The 24,252-nt window shown below is 39.4% G+C and overlaps 1 protein-coding gene across 8 annotated transcripts in view; it reads left to right on the top strand.

Annotated features, from left to right (window-relative positions):
- Positions 1-23,957, top strand: part of CD200 (CD200 molecule) — a 46,520-nt gene extending 22,563 nt beyond the window's left edge. The window contains exons 1-8 of one of the 8 annotated variants that reach the window (XR_011529197.1): positions 5,881-5,965; positions 8,779-8,825; positions 9,232-9,313; positions 12,248-12,568; positions 14,656-14,928; positions 16,229-16,329; positions 16,933-17,040; positions 22,108-23,957. Coding sequence is in view for 4 of the 8 variants with exons in the window: in XM_070582688.1 (XP_070438789.1) it covers positions 5,954-5,965; positions 9,232-9,313; positions 12,248-12,568; positions 14,656-14,928; positions 16,933-17,040; positions 22,108-22,115 (804 nt within the window). In the remaining 4 variants the exon portion in view is untranslated. Of the gene's footprint in view, positions 1-5,287; positions 5,966-8,778; positions 8,826-9,231; positions 9,314-12,247; positions 12,569-14,655; positions 14,929-16,228; positions 16,330-16,932; positions 17,041-22,107 lie in introns of those variants that run through there. The other 7 variants (XR_011529196.1, XM_008530249.2, XR_011529198.1 and 4 more) reach the window with 7 other exon arrangements.
- The last annotated feature ends 295 nt before the right edge of the window (positions 23,958-24,252 follow it).

Genomic DNA, 24,252 nt, shown 5'->3' with positions numbered 1-24,252 from the left:
TAGAAACGTATATAGGATAGAGATTTCTATTCCTTAACAATCATCTGGGTCTATGGGTTTTTTGGCAGGGAAATTCTTTAATTTCAGTTTAGTAGCTTTCAAAGTCATTGGCTCATTCAATTTTAAATTTAAATTAATAAGAACATTTAACATGAGATTTACCCTCCTAACAAATTTTTTCAGCATAAATATAGTACTGTTGATTATAGGTACAATATTGTACAGCAGATTTCTAGAACTTATTCATGTTGCTTAACTTACGCTCATTGGTTAGTAATTACCCATTTCTCCCTCTCCCCACCGCCTGGCAACCTCCATCTCACTCTTTGATTCTATGAATTTGACTATCTTAGATATCTCACATAAGTGGAATCACACAGCATTTACCTTTCCGTGACTGGGCTTGTTTTCCTTGGCATAATGCCCTCAAACTTCATGTATGTTGTCACATATTGCAGAATTTGCTTCTTTTTAATGCTGAGTAATATTTGATTGTATGTATATACCACATGTTCTTTATCCATTCCTCTGTAGATAGACATTTAGGTTGTTGCCTCACTTCGGCTATTGGGCATAGTTCTGTAATGAACATGGGCATGCTAATATCTCTTTAAGACATGAATTCAATTCTTTTATATAAATACCCAGAAATGGGATTGAATCATATGTAATTCTATTTTTAATGTTTTGAGAAATATCCACACTGGTTTCCATAGTGACTGTATCATTTTGCATTCCCACTATAGCGAGCAAGGGTTCCAATTTCTCCACATCCTAACCAACAGGTTGTATTTTTTTTTTTTTATAATAACCATCCTGACAGGTGTCAGGTGATATCTCATTGCGGTATTGATTTGCGTTTCCCAGATGATTAGTAACATTGAGCATTTTTTCATATAGCTTTTGGCCATTTGTATCTTCTTTGGTGAAATACCTGTTCAAATCCTTAGCTTATTTCTTAGCTGGGTTATTAAGGTTTTTTGCTATTGAGTTGTAGGAGCCCTTTATATATTTTAGGGATTAACCTCTTATCAGATATATGGTTTGAAATTTTCTTTTTGCGTGGGTCATGTTATCTTTTATTACTGGCACTGATTAATTTAAAAATACATCAGGAAACATGCCATAAATAAAAGTAAAACTAGTTTTAGAAACTCATTAGGCCAGATGATATGACTGTAATTGGAAGAAATAAGGACAGTCTCCTCTGCAAGCATTTTGGGGCTGAGGCAAGACCTCCAAGATTCAGATGGAGGACAAACCCTGAGAGCGACTGAATGTTTCCACCTACCCTGGAGTTACTTGTCAGTACCTCTGAGCAATTGTTTCCTGTTACATATCTGTAACACACACAAATAGGTTACACTCTTAAAAGTCATTAATGAAGGTGAGAAACGAACATTTGGTGGTTGTGATGCGTTTTACATCTTCTAAGGACTCCTGAAAATATTTTCCCCCATTCTGTAGGTTTCCCTTTCACTCTGTTGATTATTTTCTTTACTGTGCAGAAGACTTTTAGCTCAATATAGTCTCATTTGTCTAGTTTTGCTTTTGTTGTCTGTACTTTTGGTGTTACATTCGTGAAATCATTGCCAAGACCAATGTCATGCAGCTTTTCCTCTATGGGTTTTTCTAGGAGTCTTATAGTTTCAGGTCTTACATTTAAGTCTTTAATCTATTTTGAGTTGATTTTTGTGTGTGGTGTAGAATAAGGGTCCAATTTCATTCTTTTGCATGTGAATATCCAGTTTTCCCAGCATCATTTGTTCAAGAGGTGATTCATTCCCCATTGTGTTCTTGGCACCCTTGTCAAAGATCGGTTGACTATACACGTGTGGATTTGTTTCTGAGCTCTCTATTCTATTCCATTGGTCTATATGCCTGTCTTTATGACAGTTCCATACTGTTTTGATTACTGTAGCTTTGTGCTATATTTTGAAATCAAGAAATGTGATGTCTCTAGCTTCATTCTTCTTTCTCAAGACTAATTCGGCTATTCGTGGTCTTTTGTGTTCCATATGAACCTTGGAATTGTTTTTTCTACTTCTGTTAAAAAAATTCTTTGTGAATTTTGATAGGAATTGCATAAAAAACCTAACTCCACTCCTTAAGGACCTAGAAAAAGAAGAAAAAGCTGAGCCCAAAGTTAGCAGAGGGAAGGAATGAACAAAGATTAAAGAAGAAATAAATGAAATGGAAAAAAATCAACAAAACTAAGAGTTGTGTTTTTAAAAAGATAAACAAAATTGACAAACCATTAGCTAGACTAAGAAAATAAGAGAGAAGACTCAAATAAATAAAATAATAACTGAAAGAAGAGGCATTACAGCTAATGCCACAGAAATAAAAAGGATCATAAGAGATTACTATGATAAATTATACACCAACAAACTGGATAACCTAAAAGAAATGGGTAAATTCCTAGAAACATGCAACTTACCAAGACTAAATCATGGAGAAGTAGAAAATCTTAACAGACCCATAACTAGTATGGAGATTGAGTCAGTAATCAAAAACCTCCCAACAAAGAAAAGGCCAGGACTAGATGACTTCACTAATGAATTCTACCAAACATTTAAACAAGAATTAATGCCAATGCTTCTCAAACTCTTTCAAAAAATTGAAGGAGAGAAAACACTTCTGAACTCATTTTATGAGGCCAGCATTACCTTGATATCAAAGCCAGACAAAAACAACACAAGAAAAGAAAACTATTGTCCACTATCCCTAAGAAATATAGATGTAAAAATCCTCAACAAAATACCAGCAAACTAAATCCAACAACTCATTAAACGGTTCACACACCGTGACCAAGTGGGATTCATCCCTGTGGTGGAAGAATTGTTCAACATCTGAAAATTAATTAATGTGATACATCACATTAACAGAATAAAGGATAAAAATCAAATGATCACCTCACTACATGTAGAAAAAGCATTTGACAAAATTCAACACCCTTTCATGATAAAAACTCTGAACAAACTAGGAATAGAAGGGACATTATAATAAAGGTCATATATGACAAGCCCACAGCTAACATCAAACTCAACAGTGAAAAATTGAAAGCTTTCCCTCTAAGATCAGGACCAAGGCAAGATGCCTACTCTTGCCATTTCTATTCAACATGGTACTGGAAGTCCTAGCCAAAGCGACTAGCCAAGAAAAAGAAATAAATAGAAATCAATAAGGAAGAAGTAAAACTGTCCGTTTTCAGATTACCTGATCTTAAATATGGAAAACCCTAAAGACTCCATAAAAAAACTTTTAGAACAAACAAGTTCAGTAGAGCTGCAGGATACAAAACTAACAAACAAAAATCAGTTGTGTTTCTATACCCTAACAATGAACTATCTGAAAAGGAAATTAGGAAAAACAATTCCATTTACAATAGCATCAAAAGGAATAAAATACTTAAGAATAAACCTACCTAAGGATGTGAAAGATTTGTATACTGAAAACTACAAAAACATTAATGAAAGAAATTAGAGAAGACACAACAGAACAACATCCCTTGTTCATGGATTGGAAGAGAGACAATTTTGAGGACCTTGCTTTTTTAAGGCAATTATAAATTTTAATAATGTATTTGTCCTTTCTACATATCTTTCTATGGAACATCCTCCTGGATTAACTTTTCCTTTTTCTAGAACACTTCTTTCGAAAATGTTCTCAAGGAGAGTCTTGATGTAGTAAATTTTCTGAGAATTATATGCTTGATAAAAATCTTTTTTCCATCCTGTAATTTTATAGTATTTTGCTCATAAAATCTAGGATAGAGTCTTTCAGTAGATTTCATAAATTGAGTTCCAGCATAATCATCTACAAAATATCATCTACACACTTGTAAAAAAAAAGAATAGAAGAAGATTAAAAATAAAACAATAGGAAAAGATATATATGGCAAAAATAAAAAATAATAAACATAATGGTGTACATTATGTTCATGAAATGCCATGTATAAGAATGTTTAGCCTACCACTATTAAAAATAATCCCAAATTGGAAACAAACAAATGTCTGTTAACAGTATAACAGATAAATAAATGTAATACATGGAATTTACAGAATGGCATAGAATACAGCAGTAAGACTGAATGAACTGCAACTACACGCAAATAACAGCAATAAGATTTTCAAATCTATTCTTGAGTGACAGAACCCAGATACCAATGAGGACATACTCTATAATGCCATTGATATGACGTTCACAAGTAGGCAAGCCTAGTCTATGATGTCAAAAGTAGCTGAGTGGTGGGAGGGTAGGAGTGACAGGAAGGGCAGGCAAAGGGAATCCAAGGAGCTTTGGAGAGCTAAAGCATGTTCAGTGTTTGGATCTACTTCTGGCTCTGTTGACAAGCCCACAGCTAACATCAAACTCAACAGTGAAAAATTGAAAGCTTTCCCTCGAAGATCAGGACCAAGGCAAGATGCCCACTCTTGCCATTTCTATTCAACATGGAACTGGAAGTCCTAGGGCACGATTATGAGAATTCAAGCTGTGCACTTACGATGTATGCACTTTCCTCTATCAATGTTATGTTTAATTAAAAACAAGTGGGGGTGTGCACCATTGTCAAGGGGTTAAATTTCCATATGCTCCACTTAGGCAGCCCAGGTTCGCAGGTTCGGATCCCAGCTGTGGACCTACTCCACTCATCAAGCCACATACAAAATAGAGCAAGACCGGCACAGATGTTAGCTCAGGGCTAATCTTCCTCAAGCAAAAAAACAGGAGGATTGGCAATGGATGTAGCTCAGGGTGCATCTTACACACACACGCGCACACACACATGAAGTGTTTGTTTTTTATTTTAACTATACCTGTGTAGCAATATTTATAAAAGGCAAAGTGGAATTCAAAGATATTTTTAACACTGAAAATTAACTCATCACCTTGTATCCAGCAGTGCATTGTGACATTTAATGTCCCTTTGATTCTTTTTCTTTTGTGTCTCTCTCTTTTCATCGTGAAGCTTTTAGAATTTCCACTTCGATTTTGTTAAGTTGATCTTAATTTCACTATGGGATGTCTGTAAGTTGGCTTTCTCTCATGTACCCTGCTTGGCCCTCCCTGAGTCTTTGAGTCCTTTCAATATGTGTATTTCATATTTCTGTTTTTCTGGAAAAAATTCAGTCATGATTTTATTATTTACAGTCCTTGGGTTTACAGCCCCATGGATGCATAGGTAAACGCTCTGTCCCCACAGCTTGTCAGAGGGTAGTGGTAGGAAAACAGAAAAAGCTTCAGGAGAGGAGCATTTCATTTACCTTTTTTTTTTCTTTTTAAGAGCCAAGAACCCTGGAACTTGTTAAAATAAGAAGAATCCTCATCATCAACGCAAGCGAAGGAAATTCCTCACAGTAAAGAAAAAAAAGGTCACATCATGAAAGGACGGATCATTGACTGCTTGAATATAATTTGTTTCTGGATAAAAACATGTGTGCATTTGTTTTTTAAAGTGTCTATTGATTAAATTCAGCCTCAAAACAGTTTTCATTTTCATAGGTGACGTTTAGGGGAACAATAGCATTTCTCAAAAATCTTAATTTCCTTGCGTGCCCGCTCAAAAGCGCAGGTTACCATTTCCCCAGCCCTAATGTATTGACGTCTCCCAACCTCCCCGGTTTCCGATCTCTCTCGGCCCTTGTAAAATGAAATGGAATAAGTGGTTTTTTTTCACTTTCTCAGTTTCTCCAAATTGCCACCTCAGAAAAAGGGAAAACGTTTTAAAGATACGAAACACAGCGTAATGGCATTTAGACTAAATCGGAAAGTCCGCCCGGTCTTCTTTGCCCCGTGTTGGTGGATAGAACTTGAGGGGGAGGAGAGATCCGGGATGAGGGGGCGGCCCTGTCTGTAAAGCTACGCCTCATCGGCCGCCCAGCTCAGAGAGGCTTGAGATCCCCCGGGCTTCCCAGCTGAACCCAGGCCCCCCGCGTGGCTCGCAGCGAGAATGGAGAGACTGGTGAGCGGGGTCGGGCATGGGAAGGAGACGCAGGGTGGGCGATGTGGCGCCAGGGGCCCCTGGGCGGCGTGGGGAGCGCGCCTGGCTGCCTCTCGCCGGGGTCGGTTGGCAGCTGGGGTCTGCAAGCGCTTTCCTCTCAACGCTTAATCTTGCTGAGAAGCCGATTTTGCCTTCCAAAGGGTGGCGCGCAGGCCGTTCCTGGCGTCCTGGTTCTCCGTCTCAATCCGCTGGTGAAAGGATGCTGCCAGCCTAGGTCTCAGAAGATGCTTCTTCCGATCATTGTCAACCTCGGAGGGGAACTGGGCGGGGAGGGGCGCTCACTGCCTTCAGCGCATCCTAGTTTAAACCCAGGAAGGGGGGGGGGGGGGCGGGTGCTGTGTTGACTCTGTTGGCATCAAAAGCTAGGGTGGGGTTGCCGAATTTGGGCCTCGCTCTCTCCAAGAGAGCTCTCTCCCTCCTTGATGCTCCGGCCTCTTTCTCCATCCTCTGGGCCTTTGCCTTGGGAAGCCATAAAGGAGCAGATAAATGAGGGTTAAAACCCAGGGTATCCGAGACAGACATTTTGTTTATTCAGGATCTATTTACACGACACGAAATGAAGGGGAGGATTTTCATTGACGTTGGTATAATTTTTAAAAAAACAAAAATTAAAATCCAAATACAAGTAATGCCTCACGGGAATTTTTTTCATGTATAATGTATTGGCAAGACCACACAGCCAGTTATTTCAATATCTTTCATAACAAAGGACAATAGTGGCCTGTAACCTAGTGTTTACCGCGTGCCAGATGCTCTTAATCTTTACAACTGTGCTTCAAAGGAGGAATACCCGATTTTACTAATAAATAAACAGGCAGAGAGGTTAATTTTTCCAAGTCCATGTGACTGCATGTGATGGGATCAGGATTTGGACCTAGAAACTTTGGGGAAAGAGGTATGTACTGGGGCTGTGTAGCTCCCAGGTGGGCAGCTATCAGGTAAGAGTAAGCCTCTGTGAACCCTGGCTCTCTTGGCAAGGCTATAAGTGGCCTACTCCATTCGCATTGTTGTACTCTGCATATAGGATTTGATTAATGATGAATTTTTTTACCTACCTAGCACGTACTAGCATTTACTGTATCTTAAGCGCTGTAGTAAGTGCTTTAAATGCTTAGTTCTCATAGTAACCCAATGAGGTAACGGCAACATTCATTTAGTGCTTATTTGTATCAGTCACTATTCTAGAAGCTGTACATATGCTACCTCATTTAGTCTTTTTAACAGACAGGTTGGTATTACTATTTTTCCTGCATCTTAGAGAGGTAAAATCATTTATCCTCGCTCACACAGCTAGTATCTGTGCTAGCCCAAACTCAAGTCAGCCAGAGTAAATATGTATATATTTAATAACAAGGCTTTCCTTCTGTTCCCTTTGCCTCAATCACTGTTTTTGTTCCTTAAATATTGCGGGCCTCTGTTCACGCATTTTATGTTTTGCTATGTGTCTGCTCTCTTTCTTGTCCTAAAGCAGATTGTCACTATGAGAGCCGATCCATTCTGTATTCCTCATTATAGCCTTTGCTAGAGCTTGGATTTTTCATGTGACGGAGAGGCATGTTGGTTTAAAGAAAACTGATGTGGAATTAGAATGGCAAAGAAGACTTTTTAGTTCCAGAAGCCAAAGTTTTGAAATAACAAGAACCTAAGCATTTGAGTTTTAAAAGCCTAAATGCTGAAAGACCAAGCCATATGTTCACCCCAGAAAGAGTTGACAGGAAGAGCGCAGGGTGATGGAGGAACCAGCTTTTCTGACCCCAAGGGAAATAAGTATTTTCTAGGCTGAGAGAGCCAGAAGGGATGATGAATGTCTGTGCTCAGACACCAGTTGTGTCCTGAAAAGGAGGTCCCCTGTACCAGGCCCCCAAGAGTGGGGAGTTCAGGAGGTTAGTAAATAGAAGTCACAGGTGGGTGTTACAATCTGAGAACAGAAAGCACCTGTGCCTTACTTTCCCAGGGGTACCTGTGAGAAGAGGCCAGCCTACCCATCATAGCAAGGGAACAGTAAGACAGAGATGAATTGATACGTGGGAGTCTAGACAGAGAGCCATGTAGAACTTTCATTTGCCCAGCGCAGGGAGAATCAAGGAGCACGGAATCAGGAGAATCGAAAGAACACTGTAAGCTCAAGCTTTCACTGCACAAACCGATGACCACGATGACCTGAAGGGAACACAGCTGTCTTAAGGAATGCCGGCATGGATAGATGGTTGTAACCAAGGATAACAGTTGTCCCACCGCTAGGCAGTATGTAAGCCCCCGGGGAAGTAGATGCAGTGCCAGAGATTGGGGCAATCATGAAGAGTTAGTGGGCTGAACTGACAGATTCTGCGACATTGACTGAAATGAAGTCTCTACCTGTAGTTGAAATGGCAACATGAAATACAAGTAAAGTTCAAAATATGAAGATCAGTTAAGGAAAAATACTAGAGAAACCTTTCTTACACACCTCTATTATAGAAAAATATAGAAATAAAGAAAAAAATATAAGGAAAAGCTACATTTCTTGCCTGTACCCCTTACAATGAACACACACACATAGATTAAGTCAGTGGATCGTGGGGCTACTGCAGAGAGAAGGTAATCTGGCTACATTCCACCCTTCCATTTTATAGTAAAGTGGTACCCAGAATAACATTCCTTTAAGTACCACTGTGATTTGTAGAATGGCCAAGGATTTCTGCCCAGATGTATGAAAATAAAGCAATGAAGGAAAAAGTAAAGCCGCTACTGCTTTTTAAAGGGTATAATTTATGTAAAATTTGCAAATTTTACAGAAAAATCAACCTCAGCAAGCTTCAAGGCAGTCACATGTTTCTGAAAAGTGAGTACTCCTGAGTTGTGTTTTTAATATTAACAGGTGTGGAATATTTTGGAAATGGATGCTCTCTACCACTTGTAGTCTCTCGTTTTTCTGTGTCTATTTATTTGCTTTCCCCAGAGATCTTTGAGACCTTGGTCTTGACCATGGTGGCTTCAGGAGCAGGGCCTCAAATTGCTAAGGATTGCCATGGTGAAGGAGCCACCCTGCTGTTGTTCTCTTCCCGGATCCTAAGCACACTCTGTTATTACTTCCATTTATAGTCTCTGTTTCTGCTTACACAAAACCAGAGTTTTCTGGTGGTTAATGCTTTAGCTGCAGCAATGCCTGAAATAACATTTAGATTGAAGCTTCCTTTGTTTTGTCCACACCCAAACACCCATTTCTGAACTTTGCTTTCTGTCTTCAGGTGTTCAGGAGGTCCTTCTGTCATCTGTCTACCTACAGACTGGTTTGGTTCTTGGCAGCAATGATGCTATGCAGGGCACAAGGTAAAAGATACTCAGTTCCCCTGCTTGGAGTCCAGGGAAAACAGTTCCTGGAGTGGAGACCTGTGGCCACTGTTGCTTGCGCTGTGTTAGTGCATTTATCTGATGAATTATTTAAATATGTAATTCGCTTGAAGGAGTGCGACTGGTTCTTTCTGCTTTCCACATTTTTTTGTTTTCAAAGTGGAAGAAGAGTGACGTTTAGAAACTGTTTTGGTAGACAAAACCAGACATGAAAAAATTCTTTGTAAATTAACATATCATTTTTCACCTCTCAAATCGAATAACTTTTAAAATAATAATTCCTTATGCTTGTAAAGATATGGGAATGCTTGGGGGAGGAAGAATGAATACAGCCTTTTTGGGAAGGTAATCTGGCAGTAAGCCTTAAAATAGGGTGTCCTCCTCTTTTACAGGAAAGTGTAGAAAATAATGAAATATAGAGGTCTCATAGGTTCATAAAATCTATTATATAAAGCATGTACCTGTGCTGTCTACTTATCTGTTGAATTTCCCCGTTGTGCCAAACTTTTCTCCTCTGTTCCATGGGAGGCCACCCCTCACTTGACTGCCAGACTTCTTTCACCTTCTGTGTGCTGTTGGTCTGCATCAGCCCTCACAGGGCAGGTTTCGCATCATCTACAATCCAGGATTTACCGACTGACTGGAACAATCTAAGTGGAATTCCATAGAAGCAGCAAAGAATTGTAAACCTTCCCCTAAATTATTTCTTCCATAGTCAAAGAGATCAATCACCCGAGAAGTTAAAACTCCAGCTTTGATCTCTTTTTGACCCTCCATTCTAAAAGCGGCAATTCCTTCCACTCTCTGCTCTGCATAATCTCAACACACTTTTAGGGAACCCCACTCCTCACAACAGGTATTGCCCCCAGAACTTTTCACATCCACCCAGAGCACAGCTCGCTGAGACTGGACTCGGGCAAAGCTCCGGCGTTCCACTTTGCATTTGTTGCTCTGCCCATCTTTTCATCCCCTGATGATGTTGAGGGGTTGCTGGGAGGAAATATTCATGCTGCTGTCTTTTTTTCTAATCACACAGCCAACATTTTATCTATGTTATCAGTCTTTAAAAGAGCAGATTTGATGTTTTCTATTGTCTGCATCTGTGTATTATTTCATTAATTTGTGCTTTTATCTTTGTTAATTCAGTCCTTTTATTTTTGAGGGGCGGTGGGATGTTTGGGTATATGTGTGTATTCATTTTTAATCTCTCTTCTTTCCTAAGAAGTCAAGTTAAGATTAAATATTTCCCTCTGAGAACTACTTTACCAATTTCTACAGATTTTAATGTATTATATTTTCATTGTCATTCATGGTAATTTATAATTCTTACTATGATTTCTGGTGTAATCAGAGTTAAAAGAAGTATGTAAACTTCTAATTTTAACTTTGTGGATGATGTTCAAGGTCTTAGGGTAGCAGCTTTTTATGTATCCCATCTCAAGTTCAATTTTGGGGAAATCGAAAAGATTTCTACATGTTATTTGAAAAGATTTTATGTGCTTTTTTGGGAAAAAACTTAGAAATACATACTTATATACACACCCATACGTAATTTATATATATTTGTTTTTCAATCTTCTGTATCTTTGTATTTGACCTTTTCCCTTTACTTATTTTTTTAATATGTTGGAAGTGAAAATTCTGAAGGAACTATGGAAAACTCTCCTATAACGATTGTGGATTTATAAGTTTTCTTTGTAGTTCTATTAACTTTTTATATATTTTGGAGTTATGTTGTTAGATGCGTGAAGGTTCATGATTGATATGTCTTGCTTTAGATTGCTCCTTTTATCATTTTGAAAAATACCTTTTTGTCCCTCACAGTATTTTTGTCTTCCATTCTCCCTTTTCTTTCCGTTTGAAAGTCTTATTGGGCTGATACTGAAGCATTCCAGCTCTTTGAATTTTTCTTTAGTGCCTTCCATATCCCTTTGTGCTTCATTCTGGAAAAATTCTGTGACTTGGTCTTCCTACTTACTGATTTACTCTTCAGTGACCCCCATTCTGCTAAGCCAGCCCATCTGTTCCAATTTCTACTATTTATAATGCTGGCTTCTTTTTATGCTTACGATATCACATTTATTGATGTCAAAGTGTTTCTTGATTTATGATTCTTCATTCATTTGGTATGAGTTCTTGAATTTGTAGTTTGTTATTCCTCTTTCATTGTGTCAGCTTTCTCAAATGTTGGCAATTTGTTATTATATTGAGATTTCCCATTGAATCACCTGTCCTATCAATATGAGTAGCCAGCATTTGAGGGGGAAGAAGATTTTGCCATGCCTTATATTCTGCACTGCATTCAGTAAAAATTGGAGGGAATGTGTAGGTTGTCACTTGGTTGTCACAGCTCTCTGGTACTGTCTGCCTCCTGAACATTGTCATGTATGTCTCTCTGCCTTATATTCCTATATTCACCACTGCCTCCTAGAGGCAGACGCTGCTCCTGCTGTCCCTTCCCTCACAGAGTGTGTGTGGAATGTTTAGGGCTGCTCCATCTTCTTCATAAACTAATCACTCTGCCTATTGCCCATCGGCCCTTTCCTGCTCCTGGCTTCCACCTCTCCGGGCATGAACACACCTGGTGATGCTTCTGTCCTTCCTGGCAGTTTTCATCTTCAACCTCGTTCCACCTGCTTTCCAGCTTACAGGGATTGGTTACGCAATTTCTGGTCACTGAGAGTTTGCTGTCTTGTTTTCCTACTCTGCTACCCATAAAGATTGAATAAACATATTTGAACTTACATTTCTCTAGTGACATCAGGAATGTTGATAGATGTTTTCTTCTTTTCATTTTCCCCATCTCTTCTATATTTAACTTTGAACATGCATGTTGTAAAGCAGAAAAATGTGTATTTGTGTATGAATTCAATTTTAAAATATAAATGTTCTTTCATGATTCCATGATGAAAGTGGTGACCCAAGATGAAAGAGTGCTGCTGAACACACCTGCTTCCTTAAAATGCTCCCTGCAAACTTCCCAGGAAGTCTTGATTGTGACATGGCAGAAAATCAAGCCTACGATCCCAGAAAACATGATCACCTTCAGCAAGGACCACGGGGTTGTGGTCCAGCCTGCTTATAAAGACAAGATAAACATCACTCAGCTAGGACTCCAGAACTCAACCATTACCTTCTGGAATACCACCCTGGAGGATGAGGGGTGTTACAATTGCCTCTTCAATACCTTTGGTTCCGGGAAGATCTCAGGAGTAGCCTGCCTTACCCTCTCTGGTGAGAGTCTCTGAGAATACATTGTCTCTGGCTAGAAATGTTATTTTCAAGAATGTTTAATAGTGGTAGTGCCTAGTCCTTCAGGATTCTAGCCCCAGAAAGATTCATGAGTAGACACTTAGCCTTTCATGTCTACTCTAACTGTGGAGAGTTTATGGAGCTACACTGAGTCTCTGCCTGGAGTTATTGTTACTCTGAGGAATCCTGCACAAGAGTAAATTAAGGACCATGGTGAGGACAGGTTCTCCGTAAGCAGTGGTATGATTTAGATCTGGCTTTGCCATTAGTGATCATGTGACCCTAGAAGAGTCCTGTCCACTCTCTGCCCCAGAGTTTATTTATCTGCACAATAAGTGTGAAATAGGTCATCTCTAAGGTCTCTAACAGCTTTAATATTTTTAGATCTAAGGACAGAGCCAGACACTTCATTGACGAGATCCCTTTCCTCTCAGCTGACGTGTAGCTGAGATCGAGAATTGAGAAGTGGGAATAAGGGGTAACTTTGGAGCATGGCACACTTGGTGATAGTTTTAGAAGGGAAAAGACAAGCTTATACAGGGTTATTAGGAATGTTAAAGTGAGAGTTTGAGCACGCCAAGCATATTGGATGTGGGCTAGGAAGAGGCTCAGTAGTTAAGGATGCAGTTAAGCACCAAATACAAACAAGGTTCTTTCACTTGTTTTGCCTAAATTGAGTCATCTCTGCAGGACCTTACGTCAGGCTTTCTTCCTGATTTCTGTTTCATTGTCTCTGAATCTCTGTCTTTCTCTGTCTCCCTGTCGTTCTCTCTCCCCTCCCCCAATCCTCCTTCCTTCCCTCCTCCCATCCTTCCATCCTTTGTCCTATCTCATTTTTCTTCTTCTTTCTTCTTGTGTCACATTTTTCCCATTTCTGTTCCTTTTTCTTTTCTTTCTCTTTTTCGCTCATCTTTCTTTTCCTCCTCCTTTACTCATAACCTTTTGTATTATTTTTCACCTGAAAACCAGACTACTCTGAGTCTTCTAGCTAGTAATCCTGTTGCTTTCCACACTGACTCTTTCCAGCCACACCTTATAGCTTTCATCTAAGCCGTTCTTTGATACACCCGAGAACACTGCCGCCCAGTCTGGCCACGTCAACCGTATTCATCCTCCTTCACTTTTGTCTCTCTTCCTCTAGTGCTCTTTGACGCTAGTAATCTGGGCACTGTGAACAGAGCCACAGTCCTGTAGCCAGTTTCCTCCAGCCCACTGCCACCCCTCACCTCTTGAACCTCTGAGCACAGACCAGGCTTTCATTTAGCCTTGCCCTTTGATTATCTTCTGGGCTCCAAAGTCAAACACAAAAGAAGAGTCTGTATTTGCTCAGCAGAGATAAACTGCATATTTCAATGAAAATGAACTCATTAGTCAAGGGACTTTTCAAAAGGAACAGGGTACAGCTGTCCTAAGAATAATGTCCTTTTCTCATAAGCTAGTTATGTTCTTTTAACTCAATCAGGTGATCTCCAAGGTCTTCCCAACTGTCATTCTGTGATTTTCTGGTTATTGGCTATGAATTTGTAATTTACATTTTGTGTAGATATTCCAAACAGGGACTTTTCTCACTCTCCTCCGTGCATCTCATTCACTGGTCCTAAGCAGAAAAAGGAGCTCTAAACAGCAGCCTGTCTGCAGGCTCTCTGTTCTGAAACTGCCTTGTTGCTTCTGAGAAGTGCAGGCTACTTATTTATGTGGAGGTGCTGATTGGTGGTTATTGTCAAACTATTTGAGAGGGATACCCAGAAGAAGGTGGAGATATGTATTGCACATGGAAATAGAGAGCAGAATAATTAGGCCCTGGACTGTTTGGGATAAAACATACCCTCTGTCCATCCAGCTAATTCTCCTAGAGACAAACTACAGAGAGCATCTTTGTAGTCACAGGGTTGTACCAGGCCAGTCTCCATCCTGCCAGTCAGAGACTTAGACGCAGGGAGAACTGAGAAGGTCCCAGTTTGGATTGGATGTGCCTCCTTGTCTTTCTAGCCCCCGCTGTCTTTCTATAAAAATCTTTCCCTCATACCAGGTGCTTAACTGATGGCAGACTATCATTTTTTTTGTCCCAGTACAGCCCACAGTATTCCTTCACTATAAATTCTTTGACGACCACCTAAATATCACTTGCTCTGCCAATGCCCGCCCACCCCCTCAGATCTTCTGGAAGATCTCTGGGTCGGAGATTGAGAACAGCAGTGAGGTTCTCTCACACTCCAATGGGACCACGTCTGTGACCAGCGTCCTCCAGGTCAAAGACCCCAAGAGTCAGTTGGGGAAGGAGGTGATCTGCCAAGTGTGGCACCTGGGGAATGTGACCAACCTCAGGGAAACTGTGAGCAAAGGTAAGAGAAGGTGGGCAAAGTGGGCTGTGGTTACATTGTGTACACTGACATGGAAGGTGGGCAATGCTTTGCAGACCCTCTCGGCCTCTTAGCAAAGGAGCTAATAAGGGAGAAAGCAGATTAAGTAGGGAAAGAAAAACAGAGTTGAGGGAGCCAATAAAGCCGATTTCACTTTGGTAAATGCGGCACGTTCCCCACATGCCAAGTGCTTTTGCTGAGATCTGTCCATTCATTTAATCTTCCACGCTGCTGACATTCACTGAGTGTCTTTTGTGTGCCAGGCTTTGCGACAGTTGACATGTGACAGTGAGCCAGACTCAGTCCTGCACTCAGAGAGCTTCTAGTCTACTAGAGAATACGGTGAAGTGGCTAGGCAATTGTAAAACTGTGTGGTCAATGCTTCAGTAAGAAATCCATGGTGCACCATAGGGGGCTCGAGGGTTGGGAGGAGTGGCATCAGCTCAGTCTTGAAGGATCAGGAGGATTTCCTGGGAGAAGCGACATCTATGATGAAACTTTTGCATAATCTACACTGTGGGGAAGGGGCATTAGAGCTTTTAGGAAACGAGCTGAGGTGTTTGTTTTCCTCACCCCTTTTAAGACAAACTTCCTCCTGTTCGAGACCCTTTTTGCTTTCTTGTGTTCCTTTCTAAACTGCTGTCTTTGGACCTCATTGATCCAAGAGGTGAGGGTTGTGAGTAAGAGAAGAGGAGAAAATCAAGGGAGCAGTGGTTTTAGAGATAAGACACTTCAGTGATAACAGCCAGTGTTCTTTCTCTGTGTGCTTTTGAGGCACTAACTCTGGATCAAGCAGTCAGGAATAAGCCTCCTAAAAAGGTGTTACTGCCTTTTTTGGGGGGTGGGGTGTTTCGAATAATTAAACCTGGAAGAGCTTTCCCATGTATTACTCGTTGGTTTATTGGCCTCTAAGGAACATCTCGTGTAGCCATTTCTGGGGTCCCTGAAAAAACAGACTAATCAAAAAGTAGACCTTTAGGTAAATTTGATCAAAAGGTTTGTGGTGTTAGATTTGGACATGTGTGAAGAGAACCTCAGAGTCAGCGAAGGCAATGGGTAAATTTCCCTGAAAAACAAGAACCTGAAAAGGAACAAGTCTTCTTTTCCCAGAATGCCAAAATTGACATATTATTTACAATGTTTACATATCATTTGTATAATACTTGTTCTTTCTGCAAACATTTACTAAAAATCATCCGTGCTTAAAGCATTAAGTCAAGCACTAGGACTATTGAAGTTAGACACATTCCTTCAGGTGCTCAGTCAAATTATGATGTGACAGGTCCCATTCTGGAGCCATGGAGAAGATGCTGGAGACTCCAAGTCAGGGAGCTCTGCCTCTGCCTTTGTGTTACAAACAGACCGCGAGGAGCTGATATTCAGGCTGAGTAGCGTTTATTGACTATTGGAAAGAGATTTAATAACAAAGTGATAGATTAGAAGAAATACAATAAAAACCTTGAGATAAGTTTTTCCCAGGAGTTGAAATCGTGAGATTCATGACTGTTTCCTTTATATTTCTCTGTATTTCCCTAAACTTTTTCAATAAACATATTACTTTAATGGACAGTATAGCAAAAAATAGGCACTTTGGAGGCAAACAGACCTCTGATCAATCCTTGGCTCTACCACTTACCTCGCTGGTTTGGGGCTTACTTAACTTCTCTGAGCCTCAGCTTTTTTTTTTTTTTAAATCTGTTAGATGATAGTAATAATGCCTAATTCTAGGGGTGTTTTGAGGATTAAATGAGATAACACATTCAAAGTTCTTATTACATAGTAACCACATAAAACATGTTGGTGATTATTATTATCTTAATGTTATTAATATATGAAGTCATGAATATAGACTTCAATATGTGTATCTTTAAGGATAATTTTCATTGAAAGTTCAACTCAAGTGAAAACTGATCACAACTGTTATTGCTTTATCACTTTTTTCCTTAACACCATTGTCTAATGACTTTATTTTTCCCTTCAATATAGGTATTTGGTTTTCAGTTCCACTGTTGTTAAGTATTGTTTCCTTGGTAATTCTACTGGTTTTAATCTCAATCTTATTATACTGGAAACGTCGTCGGAACCAAAACCGAGGTGAGTCATCACAGGGAGTACAAAGAAGAAAATAAATGATTTTTTAATGACAATTTGGAGGTCACTTGAAGATATAACTAAGGAGATGGCAAAATGTGTTTGTTTGGTGTTTCTCAAATACACAAATGTTGGTGGTATTTTAAAAGACTTGTGTCATTTTCTGGTAGTTGGACCTTAAACTGGATGTTTCTGCTTTTCATTTGCTAAGACCATTTAAAGGCTAATTATTTTGTAAATTGAGAATAAGGATTGATGAGAGAAAATATGGAAAATGTTTACCTGATCACTATGGAATTGTCTGATGGCAAAACCAGAGGAGGGGAGCCAGCCCCATGACCGAGTGGTTAGGTTCGCACACTCCGCTTTGGTGGCCTAGGGTTTCACCTGTTCGGATCCTGGGCACGGACCTAGCACAGCTCATCAAGCCACGCTGAGGTGGTGTCCCAAATAGCAGAACTAGAAGGACCTACAACTAGAATATACAACTGTGTACTGGGGGTCTTTGAGGAGAAGAAGGGAAAAAGAAAACAGAGGAGGGGTCTTGGCACCCACATTGTGTTCTTTCTACCCATTAATGAAAGGGACCATCTCTTCTCTGTTTACATTCCACAGGCTAGCTACTCCATTTAAGAGACTGTGAAATTGTCTGATCTGTACTATTAGTAGTACTTTCTATGTATTATTAAGTACTATTAAGTAGTACTTTCTATGTTATACTCTCACTATGTCTCAAACACCATTGGCAAGGTGCAGGTGATCCATACTAACAATAACTGTGTCATGTCATTCTGCTCTGACAGACTATAAATCTCTCTCTATCTCCTACAACATCTATCGTGTCGTATACCAGGTGCTCAATAAACGTTCATTAAAATAATGATGGAATGGATGGATGGATGGATGGGTGGTTGGATGAACAGATAGATTTTCAAAGTGATTTTTTTCAACTCCATTTTTCTTATTGTAAATTCAGTACCTCATAAATGCTGAGTCTAAAACATTGTGAGACATTATAAGACAAGAGACGCTATAAAGACGCTAGAGAGAGAGAATTGAATTTCTTTTGTTTCTGAAGACAATTTATAAAATCTAGTGCAAAGCTGTGGTTTATACTGCATGTGGTGGGAATTTCCTAGGGTGAAGGGGTGAGATGGGAATTTTCCCCATCTCAGATGACTGAAAGATAGGAGAGAAAAAAATGTTGGCTTTGAGCCTTATTTTAGATTTCTGTTAAATTCTCACTAAAATGCTATCTTTTTTTCCTTTTCATTTTATGTCTCATAGACTAATATCTTTCATGTTCTAGGTTTTTTGAACCTTAATTTCCCATAAGCCTTATATAAACACCAGATTAATTCTTGTGATTTTTGTAAGAAAGGCAAACTCTTATTACACATAAACATAATCCCATAGAATTTGTTAGCGCTCTGCAGACCATCAAAGGCAGAAGGCTATTTGAGTCAACTTTGTCCAAACATTTCACTTTTCCACTTAGGAACTGAAGCCCAGAGAGGGAAGCTGACTTCCTTCCTTAGGGTCACACAGCTAGTTAACAGTAGGCTTAGGACTACAACCCTGGTTTTCTGACCTCTGCCAGAATGTTCTAGTCATGATGCTCTGGAGTCCTGTCTTGAAAGGCAGTATTATCTGTTGCATTGATTTTAGTCTGTGCTTGCTGTTACTGCCATATTCTTTTGGAAAGCCCAAGCAAAAAAGTGTGAAGTATTCAAATTCATTTTAAAAAGTCCCTCTGGACAAGAATCTTATAAAACAATCTATTCAAGGCCAGGGTAGATTCCGCTAGTAAGGGGCATTTGCAAAGGAAGTGTCATTTGTTCATTAAGTAAATCTTGGATTTTCTGGGAAATATAATTGTTCAATGCCTTATCAGTTCCTGAAGCAAAGAGAGTCAGCTTGTCTCTGCCCCCAGACCTTTTCTCATTTATGAAATAAACACTCAAACCTGTGCTGAATCTTGTAAGCACTAGAATTGCCATTTCCTGATGATGTCTTCATGACATGTGGCCAATTCAGTTAATTATACCTAAGGTTCAGTGGCATATTTTGAGTGACTGGATTTTTTGGCTGATTTCAAAATTTTTAACAGCCAGATCATTTGGTCCCATATATTTAAATAGCTAGTAAGACCAAGTATTGATTATGCTGGAGACTTAAGTGCTCAAGGCTGAGGAAATACCGGTTTGTTAAGACAAAAGCTCGTTATACAAGAAGTTAGAAGAAGGAAGAAAATAGTGACATTTTTTATTTCTTCAAGTCACAAATTATGATTGTCAATTTGTGATGAAAGTAAATAATCCTATTACATTTGTTTTCCATCTCTTTTTACCCTTATTTTAAAATTTTTTATTTTTCTCTTTTTCTTGCCATCATCTCCTGAAAACATAAAACTTTTGGGTGGCAGGGAGACATGATCAGTCAAAAAAGGCATGAAGATTCTGACCTGGTGACCTAAGAAATGGGGATGGGAACAGAAATAGGGAAGTAGAGGGGAGCAGCTGAATGCGTGTGTATGTGTGTGTGTGTGTGTGTGTGTGTGTGTGTGTGAAGGGGGTGAATTCGTTCTCTAAATATAAGTAGACAAAGATCATCTCGTGGAGCTGCCCAGTAGTTAAGACAAATCTGATAAGTAAGGAAAATCTGTTAAGTCAAGTTCAACTCTTTGTTAGATAATTGACAAAAAAAAAAAAGCTTATTTTAGATCAAAATCACTTCTTCGTTGCCCACAAAAGCATCAGCAAATTTACAGGTTTTGGACAGAGGGGTAATCTCTAATGGCTGATGTTATTTTAATAGAGAAGTTAGACTCCCTTTTCTTTCCCTGTGATTCTGTCTAATGCCAGGGAGTATGATGCTGGTTTTTTCAGCTGTAAAGCTGTGCTCTGCAGGAAGGTATACGAGTCAGAGGCAGTGTCTCTTGGCACCATTCCTGATGGGATCATCAGTTACTTCCCATGAGACTACACCAAGAAGATAATAGGTTAATAGGTTTTCAAAGAGTGTTCTTTCTTCTTTCATGAATCCAGTACTTTGTTACTGAAATAGAAAGTGAGAAAAAAATTAAAATTTCCTAGGGAAATTTTTCACCATTTTATAACAGTTCTTTCTCTTAAAACTCAGTTGATGTCATAAATTTGTCCCTTCCCCATATACTACAATGAGGTTAAAATTAGGGTTGAGAATCATCTTTTGTTTCTCATTGGTCAACTCACCAATGATTATATGCTTCTCAGAAACAAGAACTTCACTTTGGGGCAGATCGTCATAGACAATCACTTAGTTTTTAGGAATCTTTATTTAAGTAGCAGTTTTCTTTTGTTTGGGTGAGTCAAGTCTGAGTTGGAAAACAATAGAAAAGTTAGACAATCATGTGAAATGCATATTCCAAACTTCACTGTTTCTTGGAGTATGTAGCTGTTTCATGTGGAAGAATTTTTTTTATCCACACTATCTGTATAATTACCTTGATTTCTTTCACTTCATTTCATAATAACCTAACCTATAAATGGGCTCTTTGCGATAACAAAGCCAATGTTAGTAAAACACTACATCCCAGGTAGGATCATGTCACTTTCTATTTTAAGCTTAAAACTACGTCAAAAATAGCAGAGCTGCTCAATAAACGATTTGTGATGGTGAAATTGGTGATTAGTTGGAAAGACAATACAAAGAATATTCGTTTCCAAAAAAATAAGAATCTTTCCTTTGCTACGTAATTGCCAGATGAAGGCTGGATGAGTGGTAACGCACAACCCCTACCCCTACCCTCGTGATTCCAAGCGGAAGGAATGTGATGCTTTATATGAGAAAAGCAACCTTTATCGAACTGCCGGGGTCAGAATTGCTGGGAGAAATCTTGCATTACAAGGCTATTTTTCTGCAAAATTTTACCGTTGAATGGGTGCAACTACCACCCACCGTATCCAGATGTCATGACATAATCTGATCACAAGGTCACTAGCTTACACACCCTTCGGCCTGGGCATTCTTGCTTGAGCTGTTCTGTGTCTTTCACCATCCGCAGCTGATACTGGAAATGTTGGCAAGAGTAAAACATGTAGAACTTTGCAGGTTCTGGTAAAGAATTGCTTACGATTACACAGAGAGTGAGAGGTGTTGCCAAGATAAAACCTCAGGTCTTTTACTTCACTGTTTAGATGACTTGAAGGGAGGCCCACATCTTCCCAGTTTATGTGGTAGAAAACCAAGAGCTCTTGAAAGGACCTCCATCTGTCTGCTTTGTGGCCATCCCCAATCTGATGTCCAGCAAGCTAGTACCCACAGGAAACAGAGCTCCAGGTTTTAAATAAAATACACATCCGGTGGGCCCCCCTTATCCGCAGTTTCACTTTGTGCTGTGTCAGTTACCTGTGATCGCCCAGGTCCAGAAGCAGATGATCCTCCTTCTGACATATTGTCAGAAGGTCAATAGTAGCCTAATCCTGTGTCACAATGCCTGTGTCATTCACCTCACTTCATCTCATCATGTAGGGCTCGTATTGTCTCGCATCATCACGAGAAGAGTGAGTACAGTAGAGTAAGATATTTTGAGAGAGAGACCACATTCAAAAGATCACTTTTATTACAGTATATTGCAATAATCTACTTTATTATTAGTTATTGCTGTTAATCTCTTACTGTGCCTAATTTATAAATTAAATTTAATCATAGGTCTCCATGTGTAGGAAAAAAACAGAATATATATGTTTAGGGTTTGGTACTATCCGCGGTTTCAGACATCCACTGGGGGTTTTGGGTGAGGCGGACTACTGTAGATCATTTGGAAATCTTGGACGTGTTCTTTTACTTCTAGTCTTAGGTGGTTCTGTAAACCATTGTTTCCTAGATTTACCAGTGTCCTTTTTAGGGAGAGTCACAGTCTCCTCACATTGCACAAGGTCAGGAATGTCTACTTCCTTCTCTTTGCCAGTGAAATCTGCACAAGGAAAGTTCTGTGTTTATTGACCCTTTGTTATTTATCTTCTTAAAATCTGTTGGGATAAAAATTATAGATGTTCAGTGTTAATCTCTTGTCTTCCTTTTATCCAGAGCCCTAGAGGAGTCACATAGAGCCCTGAAAGTTATTTCCTGGTCTACTTGAATCTGAGGAGGAGGAAAGCAGTAGAAAAAGGATCATTCTCCAAGGGACCAAAAGAGCAAAAGAGGTGGGAGTAAAAAAGTCCAAGAATTTCAAGACTTTCTACTGTTGTCTAAGCTACCCAGTGCTTGTGTGAATTCCAAGAAGAAATCCTTTTACCTCTCAAGTCTGTTGTAGGACTTGATTTTGTGAAACAATGCAGTGTTGTGCTGTTGAAAGAATACCGGACTTTGACTCAGGAGCCACAGCTCAGAGGCTGACTTTGACTCCGACTGGTGACAACCCTATGTTAATTACTTTATCTCAATGAACTTCCATGTCCGCATCCTGAAAGTTAAGGAGTTGGACCAGATCATTTGCCGTTCTGCTCTAAAAACATGTAATTCTGGTAAAAAAAAAAAAAAAAGGAATAAACAAAGGGAAAGAAGTGAAAGAAGAAAGAATATAGAAAGGTTAAGGACCAAAGAACTTTTCTGAGACGACCTTTCACCGTTCTGTTGCTGCATCGTCTCTTCTTCCCTTATTGTTCCAGGCCCACGAATCTGTTTCCCCATCACTGGGTATCTAGTCACTACCTGCTACTGCTTTGCTAATAGGTGGTCTTTGTAGAATCCTTGGTTTCACTGATATTCCTCGTCTTACTTCTGTGACATTTACCATAATGAAAATGGGACTGAATTTATTGTGAAATAACATTGGCGACCTTAACTTTACTTACCTGTTTTTGTCGAGAAGAAATAGTGTTAGTCTTGGACAGCAGCTCACATTTTTTAAAAAGCATGCATTTCCTGTCCATTTGTCCCGTAATATGACCCAGCCCTGTTTTAGTCGTTCTGACTTCAACCTAATATAAACGTATTATAAAAACAGTTTTTTGGGAGATTCCTGAATAGTAGACAGCTAATTCAGATGCTTCAGCCCTCCTGGCTTCTTTTTCTATGAGGTAACTTGTCACAATAGCAGAGGAAGCATGAATCGGTTTACAAATCCCTTTGTTCGACATATATTGTTCTAACTCACGGGACAATTTTGAACTCATGTAATCATAAGACCCAATTAGTGGCTTTTTCGGTGTCTTTTGCTTTCTTGTCTTTATCCAGGGAGTATCCTAGGAACTAAAACTTCTGTTGTTTTCACTGTTAAATTGGATATTTATATATTTAGTAAGTTTCATATGTTATTTAATTTTGTGTTATTTTTTATATTTGTATTAAGATACTGAATAATTGAAAGTGTCAACTGTAAATATTTGGTTCCTGACACTCTCTTATGAAATGTGGACATTAATGATGATCCTTGTATTTTCCCTCTGTGTGTGAAACTCTCTCCTCCCCTCTATCTCTCACCTGTTAGAAGATGCTGTTGACATTGCTGATTGATCACAAAGTCACAAATCAGATGTCCCTAATCTGGCCAGTGGGAGCTCCTTCTTGTCGGTTCCTGTGTCCTTTTGACACAGTGTCCTTTTGACATGCCCCCATCAGTTTTGGAGCACTTCCTTCTTCGTGATATTTCGATTTTGTTTATAGATACCAGCTGTTGCACACCGCTGAGCTCAAAGGGTTTTGAATTTAAGAGGAAATGCCACCCTACCTTTGGTTTTGCTGTATGTCTGGTATCTCAGTTGCCAGACCAGATACGACAAGTTGAAGCAGCAGTTCTCAAACATTTAGGTCTCAGGACCCCTTTGCACACTTAAAAACCTTATCAAGAACCCAAAATAGCTTTCTTGTAAAGTGAATTATGTCTGTTGATATTTACCGTATTTGAAATTAAAACTGATACATTTTAAAAACAAAAATGTGCAGGCATGCATTCTCTTAATCATCAGAGTGATGTCAACATCACACATCATGTAACTTCTGGAAAACTCCACAGCACACTTGTGAAAGAATGAGAGTGAAAAAGGCAAATAATGTATTGGTGTGATTATGGCAAGAATTTTGACTTCGTGGACACCCTGAAATGGTCTCAGGGACAATACTGAAGACTCCCTTCAAGTACGGGCAAAGGAGGAGACCGCTTTATGGGAGGATTTCATGAGTGTTTCTCAAAGCAGCTCCTTACTAAACAGCTCTCTTCACAGTGCCTGAGCA

Source organism: Equus przewalskii, chromosome 18 (assembly GCF_037783145.1).
Source record: "Equus przewalskii isolate Varuska chromosome 18, EquPr2, whole genome shotgun sequence".
NCBI classification, from domain to species: domain Eukaryota; kingdom Metazoa; phylum Chordata; class Mammalia; order Perissodactyla; family Equidae; genus Equus; species Equus przewalskii.
This window is presented reverse-complemented; position numbering and strand designations above follow the sequence as displayed.